This window comes from Cricetulus griseus, assembly GCF_003668045.3.
Source record: "Cricetulus griseus strain 17A/GY chromosome 1 unlocalized genomic scaffold, alternate assembly CriGri-PICRH-1.0 chr1_0, whole genome shotgun sequence".
In the NCBI taxonomy this organism is placed as follows: domain Eukaryota; kingdom Metazoa; phylum Chordata; class Mammalia; order Rodentia; family Cricetidae; genus Cricetulus; species Cricetulus griseus.
This window is the reverse complement of record NW_023276806.1, coordinates 195,700,736-195,723,495: the sequence shown is the minus strand read 5'-3', so window position 1 is coordinate 195,723,495 and position 22,760 is coordinate 195,700,736. Positions and strand designations below refer to the sequence as shown.

General features: G+C 47.8%; 1 protein-coding gene across 7 annotated transcripts in view; it reads right to left on the bottom strand.

Annotated features, from left to right (window-relative positions):
* The window catches only part of Plxna4 (plexin A4), a 568,362-nt gene that overhangs the window by 53,955 nt on the left and 491,647 nt on the right, over positions 1 to 22,760 (bottom strand). For all 7 annotated transcript variants that reach the window (XM_035451557.1, XM_027391406.2, XM_035451558.1 and 4 more), the window contains 6 exons: positions 17,364 to 17,460; positions 16,874 to 17,064; positions 12,716 to 12,867; positions 7,202 to 7,319; positions 3,352 to 3,488; positions 2,136 to 2,300 (listed from right to left, as the gene is read on the bottom strand). In XM_035451557.1, coding sequence (XP_035307448.1) covers positions 2,136 to 2,300; positions 3,352 to 3,488; positions 7,202 to 7,319; positions 12,716 to 12,867; positions 16,874 to 17,064; positions 17,364 to 17,460 — 860 coding nt within the window. The remainder of the gene's footprint in view (positions 1 to 2,135; positions 2,301 to 3,351; positions 3,489 to 7,201; positions 7,320 to 12,715; positions 12,868 to 16,873; positions 17,065 to 17,363; positions 17,461 to 22,760) is intronic.

The following is a 22,760-nucleotide window of genomic DNA, read 5'->3' as shown; positions in this document are numbered from 1 at the left end:
GGTCCTATCCTAAAATAATGGTCCCCAGCAGAACCTCCACTGTCCATGGCAATTGTGCTATAAATTTCCTCCTCGGTGGCTTCAGTCCAGCTGAGATCTATGAAAGCCATGGCCCAGGTCCAGACACCTCTTTGAAGATTACAAGTGTGAATGCTCTGAGACTCCAGTCTCCTGAGCCTTGGAGTGACATGGGACACAGATGAGGTGGAATCAGGTGATTCTCCTCAGTGTGGCCTTTCAAAGGATGCTATACTCTGTGCTCAGGAAGACTGAGAAGCTGGCGGGGAGAGTGGGCAGCCCTGGGCTTGGCTACGTCCTACTTGGACTAGAGTGAGCAATGACCTGATTGCTAGTCACCAGAGTGTCATTGGCAATCACCCCGGTGTCTAAAGCAGGGCTGTGTGGATGAATTACTTCTAAGCTTAGTGGCTATGATTCTTTCATAGTGAGTGAGTCACCTATACTCACATGGGTTTTGATCCCTCCATCTCCTTTCTCATCTTTAAACTTCCCATTACTTTCCTCTCTCCTTGTGTCTTGCATGCACTCATGAGCTCACATGCACACATACACTTCCAGGTGTGTCTGCAGGATTCCTTCTGCACATAGCAGTCCAGATGAGGTTCTGCATCTAGCCTCCCTGTCCCCACATGTCCCAACCGCTAATTCTGCACTCAGTAGAAAATGATCCCATCGTTGTCCCCAAACGACTTTCTATAAGTCCCCAGGCACTTATAGGAAGCTCAAATCCACACACTGTACAAAGCCCATCCTCAGATTTCCTTAACCTAAGCAAAAATGCTGGCAGTCTAGAGTGTGTGTCCAACCTGCCTCATGGCATGAGTGTGACTTGGGGTACTGTGGAGTGCCAGGAAGATGGCACCTTCATTTCTGAGACAATATAGAGGGAAACCAAATTCAATAAGGCCATGACTGTCCCAGAGTATCACTACCTAGCTTCTTGAGTGAGACACAAAGTGATTCAGGAGTGTCACCTTCCTGAATCACCAGGCTCTGAGGCCAAGGCCTGACATGGCTCTGAAAGGCTGTTTCCCCTTCATGCCTTAGCTAAGGACAGCCAATGGCCTTTCTCATCCCAGCAGTCAGGCTGGTTCTCTCTGGTCTTCAAGCAGAGGGTGGCCAACTATTTCTGTGAAGGGCCAGGCAGTAAATATTTCAGGCTCCGCAGGCCATATGGTCTCTGTCACAATTACTCAACTCTGTGCAGTCATGAGAAAACAACTGTAGACAATATAATCAGTGAGCAGAGCCCTGTGCCAATAAAATTTTATTTATACAAATTCAGGCAACCAGTTAGATATGGCTTTTGGGTCCCTGGCTTACGTTTAGCCCCCTAATAAAGAGCCCCTGCCTCTTTATTCTGTCTCCACTAACTTCACTAGTCTTGCGGTCTCTCCCGGCTGGAGTTGACTATGGGGAACACTGAACTATGTTGACTATGGAGTTGACTATGGCGGCAGGTGGACAAGAAGGTGCTGTTAAGGTCATCTGTCGGGTAAGCGACAGGAACTAAACCCGTTCTTTTCCATCCAAAGTCTTCACTGTGTTCCCCATGCAGTCTAGAACAGTGGCTTCCCAGTGATCTCCAGGGGCCCTCACAGAAGGGACAGCCTCTTTGGGACTTCTCATCCTAGTATGTCCTCCAGGCTTAGAAAAGTAGACATGGTCAGATGCCTGCAGCCCCATCTCTGAAGGGAGGCACTATACTCCTACACCCTAAGGGTCCTGCAGTCTCTCAGTTCCCAGGAGAATCCTCCAAAGCTCCAGGAAGAGCTATGGCTTGCCCCTGGTGAACCACTGCAGTGCTGGACTCCCTGTCTGGGTTCTCCCTAGAGCAGCGTCATGTGTCCTCTTCTACCTCCTGGAACATTTTGGTTGGTGCATTTGTGTTGGATGGATGCTGGGGAAGCAGCGAGGAGTAGGGGCCAGGCTCTCCCTGGCTGAGTCTGTTATTTGAGAGGAACAAAGGCAAGCAGGCAACAGGACTGGAGAAGAGAGAGTTGGGAAGAGGCCTCAGTCTCCCAAGTCACTGCTTTCTCTTGGGCTCTAGAGAGCTGAGAAAGAGAAACTGAGGCACAGAGGCAAGGAAGAGGCTGGGGGATGGGTCCTCCTACCTGACAATGCTCCACTCTGGCTCAATACGCACGATGGTGGGGTCCTCCACGTACTGAAAGACCAGGTCCTGTCGGATCCTGGCCCTGTCCACCTGCACAGTCACCTTCATGTCCAACACCTCATCTGAGGAGGTAGTGTTACAAATAATGAAGGATGGTGAGCGCCTGGAAGGGAAGGCAGAGTGTGGGCTCCTAGGTGTTCAGGGTCACAGTGGTCCCTGGTCAACCCCTTTCTTGGCGTATCAGCTTTCATAGAAGGGGCGGGTACTGTCACAGATAGAAAGCTCATGAACCAGGGACAAGGACCAACATTTTGAAAGGCTCCTCTGAGCCTACCTATCTAAGAGGCCTGGTCTTTGGGCTGTCTTTGCCCCTAGCCCCTGCCCCAATTTTAGCAAGGGTCTAGCTACATAAGTCTGGTGAGGTTCCTTCATTGCTTGCCTGCAATGAGTTTGGCTGGAATCGGCCCCTTGCCACCTCCCCCTGTGACTTTTAGTCCGGAGCCCTGGTTTAACCGAGCTTGTTGCACTGGGGTTGAGCTCTGCCCCTACCCTCTTCTCAACACTACCACAGTCACTTTGAACAAGTCACCCTCACCACCCTCACTCTAAGAAATGGCTTCTTAGACAGCAGTAATGCAAGACCCCAGATGTTCTGACTTTGAATCTGCCACAGTTCTTGTCATGACCTACCCTAGGAACAAGTGTCTCGGGGAACTTGGGCTCAGATTGGTCACATGTCCCACAGCATTCCTGGGATGGGCTCCCTGTGTCCCCTACTCTAGGCTCCTGGCTAGGGAAGATATATCCCTTTGGGGCTGCAGAGCCCAACTGGGCAGAGGGAGGAAGGTCTCTTGCCTTGTTGGCTCAGCCTTAGGCTTCTGGAATCACCTGCTCAGAGTACATGGTATGGTCCCAAGCAGCTCCCAGCAGGAGCGGCTCTGCCCCTTGGTCCCAAGCTAGATGCTCAGTGGCACTCGGATCCTCTGCAAAGGGTACATGCTATGATACCAGGCTGATCTGTGCACAGCTGCATGATGCCTCCTGCACATTCCAGGGAAGGCAGGGCCGGTATCTACTCTCCTCCCGCAAAGAGAAGAGTGACAGCTTTTGGAGGGACTAGCAAGTCAGCCTGGGAAAGCGGTGGTTTCTGTTCATCTCTGTGAGACCTCACATTTCCCTCCTGGGTGGTTTACCTGTCTGGGCCCAGGGGTTACCTGTGGAAGAGGCAGGGCTGGCTGCCGAACATCACCACCACATTGCTGCCTGCGTTCAGGTTGGTGCCGGTGATGGTAACCTGTGTGCCTCCAGACATGGGTCCCCGAGTGGGCTTCAGGTCTGCGAGAGTCAGAGTCTGCAAAGGAAAGAAGAGGACTGAGGCACGCTGGGATAGGTGGAGGAGGCTGGGACAGGCCTTAGGCAGTGCCCCATGCCTACGGAAGAGATGCCATCTAGAATCTGCTCATGTGGCCTCTGCAAGTCATTTTGAATTCTTGTGTGAATAGAGCTTTCATCTCTATGTGAGAAATAGTGGTCATGAGAGCTGCTGTGTACTGATTTTGTTTTTGTTTTTTTTTTTTTAGTGACAGCCTGTATCTCTAATGTTACAGACATATGTTTATCTATAATTATCCAGCCAATGATTTTTAAAAATGGCTATCATTATCTGTTATTATCTGGGGATTCAGAAGGGTTAATGAAAGTTCTCCAAGGCCACATGGCTAAAAAAGTACTGCAGTTGAGAGCCGACTCCACACCTCTGGCCTCCAGCCACTTCTCCAATAGATGGAGAAGGGCACCTGCCATTCCCAAAGGTCTCTCCAGGGAACCCTCCAGTGGCCAGAGCATGGCATGGGATGTGTGAGGATTGTGCCCAAGGAAGCTTTCAAGGCCTGTCAAGCCCCCTGCCCTGACTGGAGGTGCAGTGAGGGTTGGGGTGGGGGCAGGGAGCAGAGCCCCAGACAGCAGGGGATTTGGAGTTGCAGTTTGTTCTTTCATTAGCATTTTAATGGAAAAACTTTCCCTGGTCCCAGGTGAGAAGCCTGTATCTGCATTTAAATGAAGATTTCTCTTTCCCTTCCCCAGCCACAGCCCCTGAAAGAACTCGGAGTTGAAGCTGAGCCCACTGGGTTCACAGGGCCATGGGTACTCTCCCTTAGGAGGTCTCCTTTGGGGGCCGGCAAACCCACCCAGCTGTCACATACCCAGACCCCAGAAAAGGGCACACTGATGGCATTCACCTGGAGACACCCACTGTCCTTGTCTCCATGTTCCTCAGCTAGGTTTAACATCTTGGCTTTGTGACTGAACAGCCAAGGGCAAGGGACTTTTGGTATCATGCTGTGTGACTCTGGGCAAGATAGTCAACTCTTCAGGTCACACAACTGGGGAACTGGGCCCTAAAGTGGTTATCTCTAAAGTGGTCATGGACAGTTTTCCTGTCCAATAAACTATAGTAATCAGCTATTTCCAAAGGGTGGTTTGCCACCTCCTCCCACCCCACCCCACCCCCGCCCGAGAGGAACTGCTGAGTCTGTCTGCTGGTGTCTGGTGGGCTGTGGGGAAGACCCAGAGTCAAACCCTGGGAAGGATCAGTGCTTGCCTCCTTGCAGTGGTGTTGATGCAGGGACTGGCTGGAAGGGGTCTGCTTCTGGTGTAAGAGGGTGTTATGGAAACATGTTTTAGACTTGTGAGAAACTATTAATTATTCAAGTCATGCTTCATAAATATTTCACGGTGGGTTTGCACGGGAAATCAAAGTCTGAATTATTTGCCAGCTCTTCACTTGGCTCCATGAACTAACAGACTAGAAGGGAGAGGGAGAGGAGCATTCCCAGCATGGAGACCTCCTGGGACAGAGCTGGTGGTGGGCCAGGTGCACTGATCTGGGCTTTGCCATTCCTGTAACTAACCTACACATGAGAGCCTGGGTTGATTTGTGGAGAGACACTGAAGGAAACCCAAGTTTGTCCCTGAAGCAGGATTGTGGGGCAGAGGGTAAGGCCTGGAAGAGCCCTGCATGAAAGACAGTAAGGGAGAAAAACCCTTTAGCAAAGAGGAAGGCTGGAAACAGCACCAACTGGGGGTGACCCAAACTGTGGAGCCTCCAGTCCAGGCACAGGGACACCAGTGTCTGTAGGTGATTCATGGACCATTATAACACTAACACCCCCTCCATCTGTGGAGATCTGAACCCCTGAGATACATGAAACGGGATAGAGAATTCAAAGTAACAGAGCAGGTGTGAGAAAGCCCAAATGGCTCCCCAAAGCCTGTGAAATGAGACATAAAAGCCACACAGTAGGCTCTGGGCTAAGCTTGGAAACTTTCTCCCTGTCCCAGACAGCTTCTGCCCTTGGAGTGTATCATTTTCTAATAAACTGCTTCTGTGGCTATCCACACCTTTCCAGTTCTTGGTTCCGGGACCTAAGAATCTGGAAATCATTGTGGATGCTCACTGAACTCTGCTATATCTTGATCCCAGGAAAAGGCTCTCAGCACACCCCAGAGCTATAGAAGCCCCAGGAGGAGCCCGGGGAAAACTATCCCAGAATCCCAGGGCTCTCAGGGTAGTGCTTAAGAAGTGTCCTCTGCCACAAGCCACCTAGCTGCAGGGAAGGCAGTGAGGGCTCCAGGCCACTCACAAGTGCGATTAGAAGGCAAGTCTTCTTTTCCCTGGACCTGTGAGACTCACGGGGACTTCTGCTTTTTATTCCCACTGGGAAACACTTGACCACCAAGATTCTACCCCTAAGTGAACAAGGGCAGAGGAAGGAGCTGGGATCCCCAACTTTCTCCCTCCCTGAATTTCTGTCCTAGAGGATGTGTGGCACCAGGCCATTTCCTTAGAAGGGCCCTTCAACTAGTGGCATCGGTCATTGAGCAAGGGACCAGGGTGCTTGCCTTTTAGCAGCTACTTTCATTGTTTCTCATGGCCTCTTTGCTCCTACTGCCCTCCCTCTCCCCCCTCTGTTCCCCTCTCCACTCCTGTCTCTGGGGGAGTCCATGGGTCAGTTTTATGCTAGGAAAACACCCGCCAGGCAAGTTCCACATGGAAGTCAGAGGCCAACCTGGACACACCCTGCCTTACCATTGCTTCTTCCAGGAAACCTAAATACCCCAGATTCAAGTACACCTTGCTCTACAGTAACCTGCTCTTGCTCTACACAACCCTGCAGGCATACCCTGGGTGAGAGAAAAAACGTGCCAGTCGGTACACGGTTGTCAGTAGAAGAGAAGGGAGAAGAACTGGAGGGTGGGGAGGAGGGAGGGAAGGAGGGAGGAAGGAGCAAAGGACTTTCTGATGTCAGCCACACAGGACCTTTGGAAGGTCTAAATTGGAAAACAGAAGGATGGAGGCCAGGAGCTTTTACCCTCTTCTCCACAGCTGTGAGCCTGGCAGCTTTGCAGGCTGGACAGTTCAGGAGGGAGCATGAGTAACTGGAGTGCTTGGAGTGAGGCCTGGGTGAGGTTATGGGAAGGAAACTGGGGAATGGAGGGATGGGAGGTGGGGGCCAGGGTGTGACTCGGGAAAATGGTGGGATTAGGTACAGTGCAGGTGAAAGGAGGCCAAGAAGGCCAAGAGATGACAGTAGGTGGGCAGGAAAGGATGGCAGGCTGTTCATGACAGGATAAGGTATTAAGTGGGGCTAAGGGTGGGGAGCTGGGGCTTAGCAGTGAGGGTGGCTAACATAGCAGAGATGGAGACTATATGATCACCACCATACCGTGAAAGACATACAACTATTCCCAGTTTACAAATGAAGAAACTGAGGCAAAGAAAAGTTAGTCAGCTGTTCTCCTAGTTAGGATGTGGCTGCATCTAGGCACAATTCCCAGGAGCTACCTTGTTCTTTGACCACACAGGAGATACTGGGACCCACCGGCCTAAACAGCTTTCCCAGAGCCATCCAAAAATGCAATCTAGGTCTTTGAGGCTCTGCTCCTGCTCTATTCATGTTGGGCTCCCATGAACATAGCTGGTGGGTGGAGGCCCTGCTCTTCATTGGTGGCCATAAGATTTGCTGCCATCTGCACCCAGGCAGGCCTTTGGCATCTAGAACTCACCATGAAATAATAGAGCTGTGAGGATCGGGCCATGAACTCGGGTCGGCACACAGCCACACAGATCTCCACGAAGCCTGCGTGCTGGCTGGGTTTGGCCTCCCCCATCTCACACACGATCCTGAAGGAGCAAAGGAGAGACCTCGTGAGCCACAGGACTCCTAACCATGACCTAGGCCCACAGCGAGCCCAGTCAGGCAAGCTGACCTTCGTGAGCTCAACAACTGATCCAGAACTCAGATCTGACCTTAGCTTCTCAAGTCTCTTCTTGGGAGCCTCTGCTCCCAGCATCTGGTTGCCTCAGTGATGCATGTATGCTCCCAGCTGTCCCAAATTCTATGCCAGGAGAAGAGACACTTCCATGTGTGTATATGGAGGAAGGTTTGGTATAGTTACTAGTGCAGATGTGTGTGTGTGTGTGTGTGTGTGTGTGTGTGTGTGTGTTCTCCATCTCACAAGTGGAGAAACTGAGACACAGAAAAGTTAGCTTGCTCACATATTTATGTTTATCATCATAGAATCAAACATATGGACTCAACAGCCATAGATCAAAAATATTGCAAAAGAGATTTTATCTGTATTGAATATGTGTAGGCTCCTTTTTTTTCTTTTAAAAATGATGCATTTACTTTCTATACACCTTTATATGTATGCATGTGTGTCTGTGCACCATGCCTGGCTCCCATGGAAATGAGAAAAGGACACGAGCTCTCCTGGAACTGGAGTTACAGATGGTTTTAAGCTACCAGGTTGGTTCTGGTAACCAGTGCTCCTAACCACTGAGCCATTTCTCCAGACTTACTTTTTCTTAGGATCCCAGGGAGCACACAATAGAACAACTATTCACCTACTGTTTCTGTTGACTCAGGTATAAGTGATGGAGAAAGGATTTAAAGTATGCAATAGGATGCTCATAGGTTGTCTGCAAGGACTGCACTATTTTACAGTAGTCACCTGAGTATCGGGGTTTGGGGTATCTTCAGAAGGTCTTAGAACTAATTAATCTCCCACAGGTACCTAGAAGGTGCCCTTTACATACAAGCACACTCACACTTAAACATGTACACATCTTCTATATACATGTAGACACACATTTATAGTTATATGTAAAGTTTATATATTTGCATATATAAACACATATTTTAAAAGATAAATGTAAAACATAGCATAAGCACAGTTTGCACTTAGCAACATTTCATGTGCTTTTATTGAGCCTCTACATACATCTACTTTATTCTCCCTCACAGCTTTGTAATATTATGTACATGGTTAAACCACCATTTATGTAACAATCTTCCTATTGATGGGCATGTAAATATTCTGATCTTTCTCCTGCTTCAAAAAGAAACAAACAAACAAATAAACCCAAACAGCCAAATAAGAAACATAGACATACCTAAATATCATAGACTCCTCAGGTGGGAATGTACTGATTAAATAGTTTATTTACTTAACATTGATAGGGCCCAATACTGTTCCACAAAAGCTGTACCACTTTGTGTTTGTATCAGGGGTCCACTACTCTGGCTAGGACTGGATAGTCACAAGTCTCTGGAAGTTTTCCCAATATTCTACAGAAAACATCTTGTTTAAGACCAGTGATTGCTACAGAGGAAACATGTTTATGTGTCTTGTTTTTTTGTTTATACTGCCTTCCTCTATTAAAGTCCTCTTCCTATTAATGCTGACCAACTGTCCTTTTGTGAAACCCCCTTAACTAGGCATATTAACTTTTATTTGTTGTAAATACTGTAATTATTTTCTTCCCGATTGTCAAATATTATCTGTTCTTTAACTTGGTTTTCAATTATATTCTTTCCCACTAGCATTCCAAAACATTTATGTGGCTGAATACACCGATCTTGTACTTTTTCATTTCTACAGTTTGAGTCCTGGGGACTTTGATATTTGGCTGGTTAGTTGGTTTTGGTGCAGTTTTATCTTTGGTGGTGCTGGGGATCAAACCCAGGGCTTGGCACAAGTCACATAAGCACCCTGTCACCGAGCCACATCCCCAGCCCTGTAGATTCTATGTCTTGTGTTTCTTAAAAAGTCGTGCTAAGGAAAGGTCTTGCAGTGTGTGTGTGTGTTCATATAGACAGCATAATAAGCACGTTTGCTATGGGGAAAAGACAGATTCACTGTGGCTTTTCTTCCACAAATTAATTAGAAGCTGTATTCTTGGTCACTTGTGTGTGTGTGTGTGTGTGTGTGTGTGTGTGTGTGTGTGTGTGTGTGTGTGTGTGTGTGTGCTACCTTGACTGTGTGCCTGTCTGTGAGACTCCTGAGGTGTTGGATGAACTACCACACCTTCACTTACAAGATTCCAGCTTTATAATGTTATGAAAGTGACATATAAGTCTGTCGACTCTTATCTACAATTTTGTTCTTTGAAATTTGATCTTTTTCTTGAGCTAGCCACATGTTCTATGATACTGTCTGTGATGCTGGCCAGTGGTGGAAGGCTTCAGGTCCCTGTGAGCCAGGGACCACAAGAGGAAACAATGTTGGTAGCTGGTTAGGAATATATAACACAGTTTCATCTCATACTGTTTTCAACTTAAGAAGGGTTTATCAAGACAAAGTGCCAAGGGCTGGGAATGCATCTCAGTGGTGCAACACTTGCCTGGCATGCACATGGTCCTGGATTCAGTCCCCACCGTGTCCAAACGTGTAAAGTTGAGGAACATCTGTACGATAAGTTTTTGAGCTGATGAATTCCCTACTTTTAGATATATCATTGCTTCTGGATTGTTTCTATCACAAATAAAGCTGAGATAAGCATTGTTAAATGTGAATTTTTGCAAGTTTGGTTGGTTAGGGAATGTTCTAGAAGCATATTGGCTAGATTTAAAGACTGGGGGTAGGTGGCGTGTGATACTGGGGATTGAACCTGAAGTGTTCAACCATTGAGCTACATCTCAACTTCATTTTTCTTTTCCTTGCTCTTTCTTGATTTTGAGACAGAGTCTCACTAAGCTGCCTAGGCTAGCCTTAAACTCACTCTAGCCCAGCCAGCACTTGAGCATGAGAAACTCCTGCCTCAGCCTCCCACATAGCTGGAATTATAGACCAGCACGTAAAGTGCCAGCTAAGATTTTTTTCTGTTTTTCTTTTTGACTCTTTTGGGTGAGGGAGGGAGAGAGCACACTGTATGGTTGTATGTATGTGGTGGATGTGTGTGACGCATGCCTGTGAGAGTGCGGTTGATATGCACACAAGGCCAGAGCAGGGCAGTGGGGGCAGGGCTCACTCCATTACGCTCACCTTATTGCCTTGACAGCATCCATCACTGAATCAGAAGTTTACCCTCTCAGCTAGGTGAGCTCCCAGGAGCCCTCTTTCTCTCTCTCTCTCTCTCTCTCTCTCTCTCTCTCTCTCTCTCTCTCTCTCTGCTCAGTGCTGGTGTTATAAACACATGCAGCCATATGGAACTTTCCAGCTAAGACTTTTTTAATCCATGTGTCCAACTGCCTTCCTGAAAGTTTGTCCCAGTTCTCCTCCCACCACAAGTAAACAAGCCAGTTGCATCTGGTGCTTATTTTTATTTTCATTTTTGTTTTCATTTTGTTTTTGAGATGGCGTCTTGTGTTGTGTAGTCCAGGCTAGCCCCAATCTCACTATGCAGTTGAGGATGACCGACCTTGAACTTCTGACCTTCCTGTCTTTATCCACCTGTTTTATGCCTTTCTGGGGATTGAACTCAGGGCTTTCTGTGAGCTATACAGGCATACTACCCACTGTGCTCAATCTCTGCCTCTGGAGCATTAACTTTTAAAAAATGTTCTCCATTGCAGTCATTTGCATTTCATCTCTCATGTGAGTTTTTGTTTCTTTGTGCATCTCGTGAATTATACATTTGTGCTCTTTGCTCATTTTGTGATAACTGCCTTTTATTTATAAAGCTTCTTTATCTGGTAAGAAAAGGGTATCTATTAACTGTGATGGGTATAACCATATCCCCAGCTTTTCATTCACTTTTATTTTTCTTACAGTGATTTCTGATGTATAAGTTTTAAGTTTCATATACTCCAAACCCCTAATCTTTTCTTTATGTTTTATTTTCCAGCTCACGCTTGAAACATCTCCTTCATGAAATCAAATGAATTTGCACCTGCATTTTCTTCTAATCTTTCGGTTTCATTTCATATCCCTAACTCTTTAATCTACCTGGAATTTGTTGGGGTGTAGAATGTGAACTAAGGATCTGATATTATTCTTCTCCTGGCATTAACCAGCACCATTGACTGAAGGATCTTGCCTTTCCTTGTTGATTTGAACTGTCACCTTCATCACACACTAAATTCTTGCATGTCAGGATTCTTGCCCTGAGCATTCTATATCACTCCTTGGATCTAACTGATATTACAGCGCTTTAATCATCTGGCTTAATAATAACATTATTGATGCCTGGTCCATGGTTAAGCTTCCCTGCATCATGCTGTATCAGCAGCAGTTGGCTTTGCTTTGATTTCAGAAAATTCTAAGAAAATTGTAGGAGCCACGGATAGATGTTTGGGTCACTAAGTGATGGCAGATGACGGGGACATCTCCACGTCACACTGGAATCTTCTGCATTCCACCCATTATAAATGCTGTGGGGATGCCCTGATGGAAGTCAGGAGGAACGGTACATATGCATCTCTGTGGTTCTGAATCATTCAGCCCAGCAGGCAGAAGTGCAGGGCACTGCCAGCAGCCCACATCTAATGCTCCTAGGACAATTGATCAGGGTACAGTCTGGGTGAGACACAAAGGAGTATGGATTCCACTGTGCTGGCAAACATTCCACAGTGGTATTTGCTGGGCTGGAAAGTGGTGTTTACTTATTTACCAGACAATGCACGGCTCACTGGATCTCCTCCACTAGGTGGGTTAAGGGTCAAGGTCATCTGTTGAATGACCCTTTTACGCATGGTTTGTAAAGAGAGAAATTAGCCAGCAAACCCACAGGCCTGAGAATAGGTATGGGATTTCATTTTCAGCCTCCATGGAGGATAGCCCAGGGCTAGCTTACCTGTGGGGAAGCTGATGGAGAGTTAGAGACAATAGAGGGAATTGAATTCACACTCCCCGGCAGGCTTTAATTTTGCTCTTTCTCACCTCTTCCTCTCCATACCCCCAAGTAGTCAGAGTCACTCTCCTTGTCCCCCCTCGTTACCATTACCTTCCTTGTCTCTAGCTCCCTAGTATGGCATGTCAGTAGTACAGAAGCAGGGAGCTGGGGGTGACCTGTAGACACCTTAAAATGTTAGCTGCATTCCACACACACACCCCAACTTGGCTCTGTGTTTGCCATTAATCAGTCAGTTCTTAATCTGCAAGTCCTAAATCTGAAACACTTGAGCCTTGATAGTTACCATTGGGCTATGTGTCTAAGGTGTATATGAGACCCAAGTGAATTTTGTGTTAGATTTAGGACCCATCCCTAGGATATCTCACTATAGATCAAGGGCATCGAAAGCCTGTGCTGCCATCTCTCCTCTCCCCCTTTGGTTATCCCCGTATCTCACTTACTGTTCTGCAGGGATGTAGCCATCCACCAAGGGACTACATTCCACACCAGCCACCTTGACATGTGAAGCAATGTCCCGGAATTCCAAGCCCAGGTTCTCCCCTCTGATGGTGACCTTGGTGCCCCCTTCCCTAGGGCCTGTCACTGGGATGATCTGCAGAGAGGAAGAGAGGCGATCCTTCAGACCTCAAGAAGCATCACTATCTACTTGCTGGAGAGGTCAGAGTGGGTGTGGCCCTTTATGCTGCTGTGCACAGTTCCTTAAGCAGGTCCAGGTGGTGTGTGGCTATCAATGGGTGGTATCATTGGGTAAAGGGATCTGTGTTTCTCTGTGGCCCTGAGGGCCATGTTCAAAGTCTCTGGTCTATCTTCCCAGCTCATAGAAGAAGAGAATATGACTTCAGTGTTACAACATACTCCAGAGAAAATCAGGATAAACTCCTGGCATACAATACAGCCCTCTTATTTGCCCAGAACAACCTGTCTCTAGGACCATCCCACCCACTTCCAACATTAAATGTCCAGTCTCCATAATCACAGCTTGTTTCTCTTCACTGAAAGTCCAAGGCTACTTTCATGACAATCACTATTCAGGTTGAGATTCCCATTCTTTCACCCAGTCCCTCTCTTGACCTTAACTCTCCAAGAGCAAGCTGTGTCTCCAGCTCCCCTTGCCTGACTTTCTTGTCAATGGTATAATGCTGGTGCAGCCAAGCCAACCCACTAATCTCTCTTCGGAGCATTTGGCATAGTGTCTACCTTCCTTGTTGGCTTGGCTTGTCATGGAAGAGGTCTTAATTTAGACTTTAGCCTGGTCAAAGTGACTGTCCTTCCCTCCAGAGATGTCACAGTGCAAGTCAAAGCTTATAATTAGAACACAGGACTTGTCAACCAGGACTTGGTTTGCTTTGAGGTAAGGGCTGTGGACTGTGAATGCCATCTAATTGGTACTTCCCACAGTTAGAAGTGTTCCTGGCTCTCAGAGCACCTACACCCACAGTGAGGCCCCTGAGGCAGAATCTGAATGACAGAGTCTCTAGTTCTTTCCAGAAAGTTCCACTACCCCAGTCTGCAAGGATTACATATGGGCACTGTGCAGGATGACTGGTAAAGTTGGAGGAACTATACACAGTAGATTGAGCTGTCCTAGTGGCAGCTTTTCTGGGGGAAGACTGTTCACTAACGAAAGATGAACAACTTCCTTCCTCTTACATATCCCTCTGTGGACACACACGTTTGTGAGTAAGCATGCTTGTGGTGTGAGAGTTTATATGAGCAAGTTCTCATCATAGTAACAAAACAGCTTCACTGGAAAAATGGGCCTATTTCTGCTCGAGTGAGGTGGGTAGATATGTGGCAGGCAGGGAGAGAGCACTTAGGTTCTCCCCAATGCTTGTCCAGATGGTGGGTCCCCAGTGCATCCCTAGCACTTGGTGGGATGCCTGCACGAAGTTCCAGCCTTGGCTTGTCATCCTGTAAGAGGGGTTTTATCTTTGGACCAGTCTGTGGTCCCCTGAAGGGCTGATGCCAGGTGGGAGGCGGTGAGTTGCCCCACCCTAGGGAGATTTGTTTAATTTGTCACCTCTTTCCTGTGGTTTTCTTGGTTTCAGGCCAAGGAGAAAGCAAATCCAGCCGATAGGTTTCAATGCATTATGAGTCACCAAGTGCCACGGCCCCAGGGGTGGCTTAGCTGGTAACAGCATGAGGGCAGTGGTTCCTCAGAGGAGTGCAGGATTGGGAAAGGACTGGGGAAGAGAGATAGGGACGTACAAAGTGGGCTGAAGGGCATTTACCTGCCCCTTACCCAGTTCCCCAGCCTGGAAGTCACCACAGACAATAGAGTGGAGTGGGGGCTCAGCGGAAGTCCCAGTTTTGATATCGACATCCCCAGGAATGCTGAAGATGAAGGGTCTCAGGTGAAGGATGCAGTTTGAAGGCCACCCCAAGGTAGCCGAGGGGGTTCATTGATAATAGCCAACACTTTCTGCTCGGATCTATCCCAGTGGCACAGTTTGTAAGGAGTTTATGTCCTGTCGTGGTGTACAGGAGAACAGGAATCCAGAGGCAACACTGTTTTCTTTATACTCTGGTTATTGTAGCTCTGATACTATTCTGTACCTGGAAAGGAAGATAATAAACCCTGGCCTTCACAGGTGTGAAGGGTTGGACTGTTTCACCACCCCCAACCCCTGTCAATTCATAGGTGGAAGTCCTGACTATGCCCCTCCTCCAGTTCATAGGTGGAGGTCCTAACTAATTTCATGACTTAATTACTTATTGTTATTTGTTATGACCAAATACCTGAGAGAAGCAACTTAAGGGGAAAAATGACTTATTTTGGCTCATGGTTATAGGGGTTAGATGGTGGGAAGGATTGCAGAAGGCTTGGTGCCTGGTGGCAAGAGCATGTGGCAAATGCTTGTAGCCTGGTAGTTCCCATGAAGCAGAGGATTCAGTAGGAAGTTGGGCTCTAACTCTCAATGCTTATCCTCCAGGGATCCATGTCCCCTAGCTTGGTTCCACCTCCTAAAAGGTCTACGATCTCCTAAAACATAATCACTATCTGGGGAGCAAGTGTCCAAACACGAGAGCCTGTGAAAGATGTTTCATATTCAAACCACAATATTCTAGTACCTCAGAATGTGACTGTAGGTAGCGATAAGTCTTTACAGAGACCATTAAGCATAAGGAAGGCCATTAGTATGGGTTTTAACCCAGTGTGATCATGGTGCTATTAAAAAAAAAAAAAGCCAGGACACATGGAGACATGCATAGAGGGAGATATGGGAGCACAGTTGACCTCTAACTAGTTCCTCCACAGCTGCTGGAAGCAGCCAATCCTGCCAATGCCTTGATCTTGAACTCTTACCTCCAGGAGAGTGATGCTTTAAGCTATCACATGGTTTGTGATGCTCAGTTATAAAACCTCAGGAACCCAAAATAACAGGACTTCTCTGCTAACTAACCAGGATGTGAAAGGAATATGCAGACACCAAAGCATTTCACACACATGTAGTCTAGGACCGTGGTCATCATTGCTCAGTAGGGAATGGGTACATGAGCAAAGCTGAGCAAGGCTGAGCGTCCCCCTGATTGGCAGATGCAGATACGGCTGCTTCCTTCCTTCTCTTTCCCCTCATCCCAATCTACCTCATTATCATAATCAGCATCCTCCATGGCCAAGAGGATGAGCTAAGTGCCTACTATGTGCTAAACCCTATTCCTGAGGTCATGGGAAGATTATGTTAGCTGTGATCCTGATGTTGGGGAATACTAAAAAGATGCTTTTTTAATAGCACCTTGATCACACTGGGCTAAAACCCATACATTTCTCTTCCTATTTAAGAAGAGAGCAAGAATCTCAGGCCTGGTGAAAGAATACCTTAGGTGAACCCCCTGTCACAAGTATGGACTGGGCACAGGAGACAGAAATGCCCATATAAACCTCAGGGGCAGCAGTTCCCTGTTTTAGACACCCTTGGTAATGATTTTAATAAGAAGGAGGTGGGGAGTGCTACAGAAGCTGAGGAAGTACCATGGCTGACAGTATGCCTTCAAACCAATCCCTGAACTCCCCTGTGGGACAGCAGGTAGCTTACCCTAACTGCATAGGTGAGGCACACTGACCAAGCCCTGCAGGGACCTGGCTGTGTCCCCACTGTCTGAGCGCTTTCCTTTGCCCTGCTCCTCCCTATCTTCCACTGTTCAGACCCCCGAACTGCATCCAGATCTATTTCTAATCCTACAGCTGAGGTCTTACTGGGACAAGTCCTGAGGTCTCTCTGCTGTGGTTTCCTGCTGCTCTCCAGAGCAGGACCTAGTGCGGCCATCACTATTGCCAACTTGTAGTAAGGCTGCTGTTGATGAAGCTTCACAGCCTTGTCATGAGGTGTCTGGACACAGAGGGAGGGGACAATAAAACTCCAACAGGGTTGTGGAACTCTTTTATGTCCCCTGGGTGAGGGAAAGGTCTCTGAACCTAGCCTAAGCTATAAAGGAAAACAGGAATATGCCCAGCCAGTCAGAGCACCCAAGTCTACTGGTGGCCATAAAGGGTGACCAATACCATAGCCAGGCATTGTCTTGAGAGTCCTGGTCCTTGGCAGGCTATAGAGTGACTTAGTAGCTTGGAGTATGCTACAGGCCAGGCAGTGGCTTACCTCTGTGATCCGAGGGTTGGTACATTTGCTATTGGCACCTGACAGTTCCAGCCACCGGCTCTCATGGGCAGGACAGTGCTGGCGCAGAGTGCACTGGCCTGGGCTCTGGCACCAGCCACACTCAAAATCTGGGTCGGCTTTGAGGCAAAGCCCACAGCTCTCACGCATGGCCCCACACTTGTAGAGGTAAACTGTGGAAGACAAGGACGGAGAGGCACTTTGGGATGGGGAGGCGCTGAGAACGGCTGCAGGGAAACTGTGAGTCTCTGTTTGGTTGAAGCCATCCTTCCCAGCAAGCTCCTCTCACCCTTTCCCACCCCAGAGTGGAGCCCAGGGTCAAGAAACGACAGGGAAAAGTAGATGGAGAAGAGCTAGGTCTGTGAAGGAAAGACTCAAAGCCCAAGGGAGATTGACAGGTCTGCTTTCTGGTCTCTCCCATGCTCCACCCCCATTCCTCCTGCCTTCTCCACCAGCCTTAGCCTCTTCACACCTTTATTCTGAGCTGGGTTGTCAATGTTGAAGTGTCCATTCCACACGACGGTCAGTTCCACTGGCAGATTGTTGATCTCCATCCCTTCATAGGAATACTGCAGCCAGATTGGGGTGGGGGGGGGGAGAGAACAAAAAGGATATCACAAAGATCTCTATGAAGACCTGAGTGCTTAGCCCAGGGCCCCATAGAGCACACGGGGTTAAGGACTAGCCAAGACTATGCCTATGTACGTATTCTTGAATACACATACTTATGCGTACGGTCAGATGAAGGAACAGAGGGGCCAGATGATAATGCAGAGAGTGGGGCTAGGCATCTATCCTACCCATGCAGCAATCTACCTGTGAACAGAATACCTGCACAGCAACATCTCTGTGCAGCAGGACACGTTTGGGGCCAGTTTGAGAAGCCGACCACAGTAGTCAATACAGAGACTGGCCAATGTGCTGAAAATAAGTGATTGTGAGAGGGACATAGTTATCAACTCCTGTGTCCAGGGAACCCCACCAAAGCCAGGGGACATAGGAGGAGACAGAAGAGCCCAAGGGAAGGAGTTCTGTGTTCTGGACAAGATATGGCTACCAGATTCGAGAAATCACAACAGCTGTGCTACCGGCACAAGACAGGCACAGAGTAAAGTCAGCCCACTTGGGCACAGATGGGTGAGGAAGTCACATCGCCTCACTAACAGGGCAATGGGCAGCTAATGGCTGGTGGGAAGGGATTGTTCTTTGGGGGAAAGGCTACTGGTAAGTTGTCCACACTCTACCAGATAGCCCTATACCCATGCAAATATGGATAGCCCTAAAGGAACTTGGTAGGTTATTGAAAAAGAAGAGGAGGAGGAGATGAATTTGGCAAGTGGATATGTGAGGGAAATTACAGGGAGAATTGGAGGGGGGAATCGGGGTGGTGATATGATCATATAACATTGTATACATGTATAGATTTCACAAACAAAAAATTGGTTGAGCTGCTCTCAAAGAGGGGTTGCACATGGGAATTGAGCCAAAGGAAGAGCCCTGTTCTGTCCTGACTGCCTAGGGAACTCTGGTCACTAGGCCCTGCCAGCCGGCACCTATACAGGGAACTAATGCTCTATTCCAGAAAACATTTAGTGTAGGTCATCTCTTTTCCCCAGGGCTTGGACTGGGACCACTGACCACCAGGCAGAGGGAGTGGGTAGCAATGGCTAAGAATGACTAGGTGATGCTCCAAGGAGACAATTGGCTGAGGATAAGAGAGAAGCGGATCCCATAGAAACCCTGTGGTCCCAGCCCCCTGCTGCTGCCAGGACAAGCCTGGGGATCTGAGTAAGATTTCAAATGCACTCACTGCCCACGCTTCCCACCATACTGTATTATCCTGTTATCCTGAAATAATGGAGGAGACCCCTGCATAGGGCTCATCATTCAGACCCCCTGCCTGCTTTCCCCAGGACTCGCTGTTCTGAGCAAGGGTGGGTCCTGAGTAAGAAATGGTGATGAAGGCAGGGATGAGGATGCTGACTTGGAGATGCTGGGTGCAGCACGAAGGCTCTGTGTGGCAGCCCCTGCTCTGCTTCTGGCTGCAGTTACTGGTCAGTAAAGAGAGAGGCAGTGAGCAGAGGGGGGAACTCAGCTTGCCAAGAGCAGCAGCGCTAATCAGTACCTGGTGCTTTTCTTATTATACCAGCAGACTTCCCTGCCACAGGGGGTAGGATGGAGGAATGAATTGTGACATGTTTTTCTGTGCAGGAGGGCCTGTGGACTGCTATTTTGTTGGAAAGATTAATCCACTGGGCTTGGTTAGAAGTTAGTCTTGTAAATCCAATGGGCTCTTCCAGCCCAGAGCCGAGGTTTGGAGGGTTTGAACTATTGTGGGTGTGGGTAGATCTTAGGGGAGAGTTGGTGGAAACTGTCCCTTCTCCGAGGTGGCTGCAGCACCTTCAGTGAGCAGGAAGGGAAAACAGCCACAGATACTGTACATGCTGGCCTGGAGAGACTCTCAGGGGATGGAAGCAATCCTCCATCACTGGGCAAGAATAGATCTGTTGCTTGTAGAGGCTTCTAAAGTCCAAGGAATTACCCCAAGCTTCTGAGTGACAGAATAAACCACACTGTGAGTGTTCTGGGGGGAAGGGTCTAGACAATATAATGAGCAGCATGTGTGGTCAGGCTTCTTCAGGCTCTATCCTAGCAATCCAACGTTTTAACATCCTCCTTCCCAGCAGCGTAAACCCCGTCCAACCAGAAGCACTTGGCATTTTCCCCAACAACAGGGAGATGCTCCCAGCACACTGTTCTCCCTCTCACTCAGCAAATCTGTGACTGACTCCTGCTGGGTACAGAGAAGAAAGCAAAGGCTCCTGCCCTGAAGAAATGACAACAGAGGCTTTGTTTCAGTACAGCTGTGACCCCCCCCAAATTTGAGACATACACTGACAAGCCCCCAGTAGATACCTGAAACCTCAGATAGCATCTACATCTATGCTGTTCCTATTTTGCACACACATACCAATGATGTAGGCATAATTCAGTCACAGTATGAGATTAACAATTAAAAAGTACAACAGTTACAACATACTGTAAAGTTATGCACATATGTTCCCCTTTCTTCCTCTCTAACAAGCTGGTAACTCTGTATCTGTCAAGATGATAACCAAGAGCTTACATCCTATGCCTTTAACCCAATCAGAGGTAGAAGGACCTCTGTGAACTTGAGGCCATCCTGGTCTACCTAGTAGGTTTCAGGTTAGCCAAGGCTACATAATGAGACCTTGTCTCAATAAACTAAAAATGAAAAGCAGCATGATAACCAAGTTGTCTACTAAGTAACCAACAGTCAAGTAGCATGTATGGGATGGCTATACACTGGGCAAAAAAAAAATGGCTCATTTCTTCTATGCAGGAAAAAAAGTGGGGAGTCCCATTGAAAAATTATTTCTGGGATTTTCCATTTAATGATTTTTGATTGTGGTTGGCCATGGGTTACTATGAAAAGTAAAATTATAGGTGGGGGAAAGCACCTTAATCAATTACCTAGGAACTGAGCTATGCCATGGCTAGGCTGGGTGCTGTTTAACAGTTTCTTTTGAGACTGAAGCTTTGTGTTCTACTGGGAAGCTGTTTAAGCAAGGAGATAATCAACTCAAAATAGCTTCAGGAAGTCCCTGAAACTAACTAGATTCATTGGGCCCTGCCCTCCCAGAGTAAGCAATAAAGCTACAAAAAAGATTCTCATGCAAAGACTCTGAGACCTGAACAGCTTCCTGGAAGAAGCAGAGACCAACAGACCTGCCTGGAAGAGGTTTAGACCAACCTCACGTATAAGGAAAACACACTCTCTAACCTGTTGAGCTAACTGCAGGCTGTGCATTGTGCTATAGATTCCCAGCTTTTGTAAACTATCACCCATGCTGGAGTGAGTTTTGGTGATGCAGCTGTCTTTGAGTCATTTCTGTTCCTGGGAATAATCCCTCACCTGTACTCCTGTAAGCAAAAATCCATAAAACTCATTGGTTCGCCAAACTGGACTTTGGTGGTATCCATATGGTCATCTGCCATAGGCTCCTTATCTGAGGTAAGGAGACATGCATATTGCCATCTCCCCCAAAAAGTTTTGTCACACAATATTGGGTCATCTCCAGCCACTGGGAGCGGATATTAGAATGAGGAATGAGGTGGAAAACACAGGGGGGCTACCTCAGAAGTGGCTAATTCCACTGTCTGGAGATGGGGGATGTTTTTAAAGACTTTTTCTTTGGTTCTGGTGTTGAGCAAAAATTAAGGATCCTGAGAGAAGTAGGGAGTCAGGGGCTGCCCTGAAGAGGGAGGAGTATGTAGGAGAAGGTGGCCTCCCTTATGTGAGAGAAAGCAGTGGGGCTCTGGCTGACCTCTTTCCTGGTCTCCTTCTCCCTCCTTTCAGAGCTATAGAGCCCAGTGGGTGAGATGACTAAGAAAGGGTTAGGTCACCTGGTCCACCCAAGACTGAGCACCAACTGAACACCTGGCAGCACTGGAAATCCAGTGACTTGGACTTTGGAAGGGTGCTGGTGTGACTAAGTCAGGCTTGAAGCCCAGCTTCTGTCCTTCAAGCCTACTCTAGCCAGGACCCAATGTGGGAATAGCAGGTGTCAACTAGACTGGAGTTAGCCTGATGTCAGGGAAATCCTCAGGCTCCTCTCAGGATGGTTCTGAAATGGCCCAGGAAGGAAGGCAAGAAATTCTTACTATGAACATATGTGATAGTCTGTGTGTGCAAACATGATTACATACATCTGTATGTATGTAAGTGTGTATGCCTCACTGTTTCTCTGTGTGTCTCTCTCTTTCACACACACACACATGGGGGGGCATATGAGCATAAACAAATTACCCAAGTTTTGGGTCCTTCATTTGAAAAGTGGGAATTAAGAAATAGCGCACACCTTTGATGCTTACCATGTGGGCTAAAGATAATACATACAGAGCTCTGAGCACAGTGTCTGTCACCTGTTCTAAGCCCCAAAGAGGACCGTGTGTTTTAATCTGCATGTATACACCTGGGGATGCTCTGGGAAACTCTATTTGTGCTGCCTGTGTTTATGTTTATGAAGAATAATAATAGCAGCCATGAACTGAGTGTTTATGTGCCAGACACTTGGTACATATGGAGCTGTATGCATGTGAGAACGCTTATGTGTTCTGATGCAGGCACATGTCTGTGTTCATTTTCCTCTTGGAGAAAACTGAAAAACAAAAGGCTACGAAGATCAAATATGCTGTGTGGTGCCTTTTCTTTCTCTCTCCTATTTTCTGAGGTTGCAACTTGGAAATACTGTAGACATCATTAACCCAGGTGCCCCCATCAGCCCTGAGCCTCTCGGGAAGCTGCCATGTTCTGGAGATCTGCTCTCTCTAAATGACCTGCATCTATGTGGGGCACACAGGGCACAGTAGGGGCTCTCTGTGTGTCCCTAAGCTGGGCAGCTTGGACACTGGCTTCCATCCCCATGAACTCCCTCACTCTGCCCCACTTAGCATTTATATAGCTCTCTGTAATCAGCAGGCAGTTTGTCTGTGCAAAGTTCAGGGCTCCACAGGACACTGAATGGAGGGACAGGAGAGGTGACAGGTGCCTGAAGGCCAGGAGGTTAAGTGTCTCAATCAAGGCTGGCATACCAATCTCTAGTCCATTACTTCTCTACTACCTTTGGGGTGTATGACCCCAGTTTTCTCTCTTTGTAAGGCAGAGGAGACCTCTGCATGGAGTTATCCCTGCCTTGGAGAATTCCCTTGTCCCAAGTGTTGGGAGATTCTGCTAGAGAGTTCTGCTATTTGAACAAGCAAGCCAGAAAAGCCCACTGGGAGTTGGTTGGAGCACTGTGCCTATTTCCAGGGTTCTGGCCGGCTTCATGGCCTCCTTTCCTCTTTG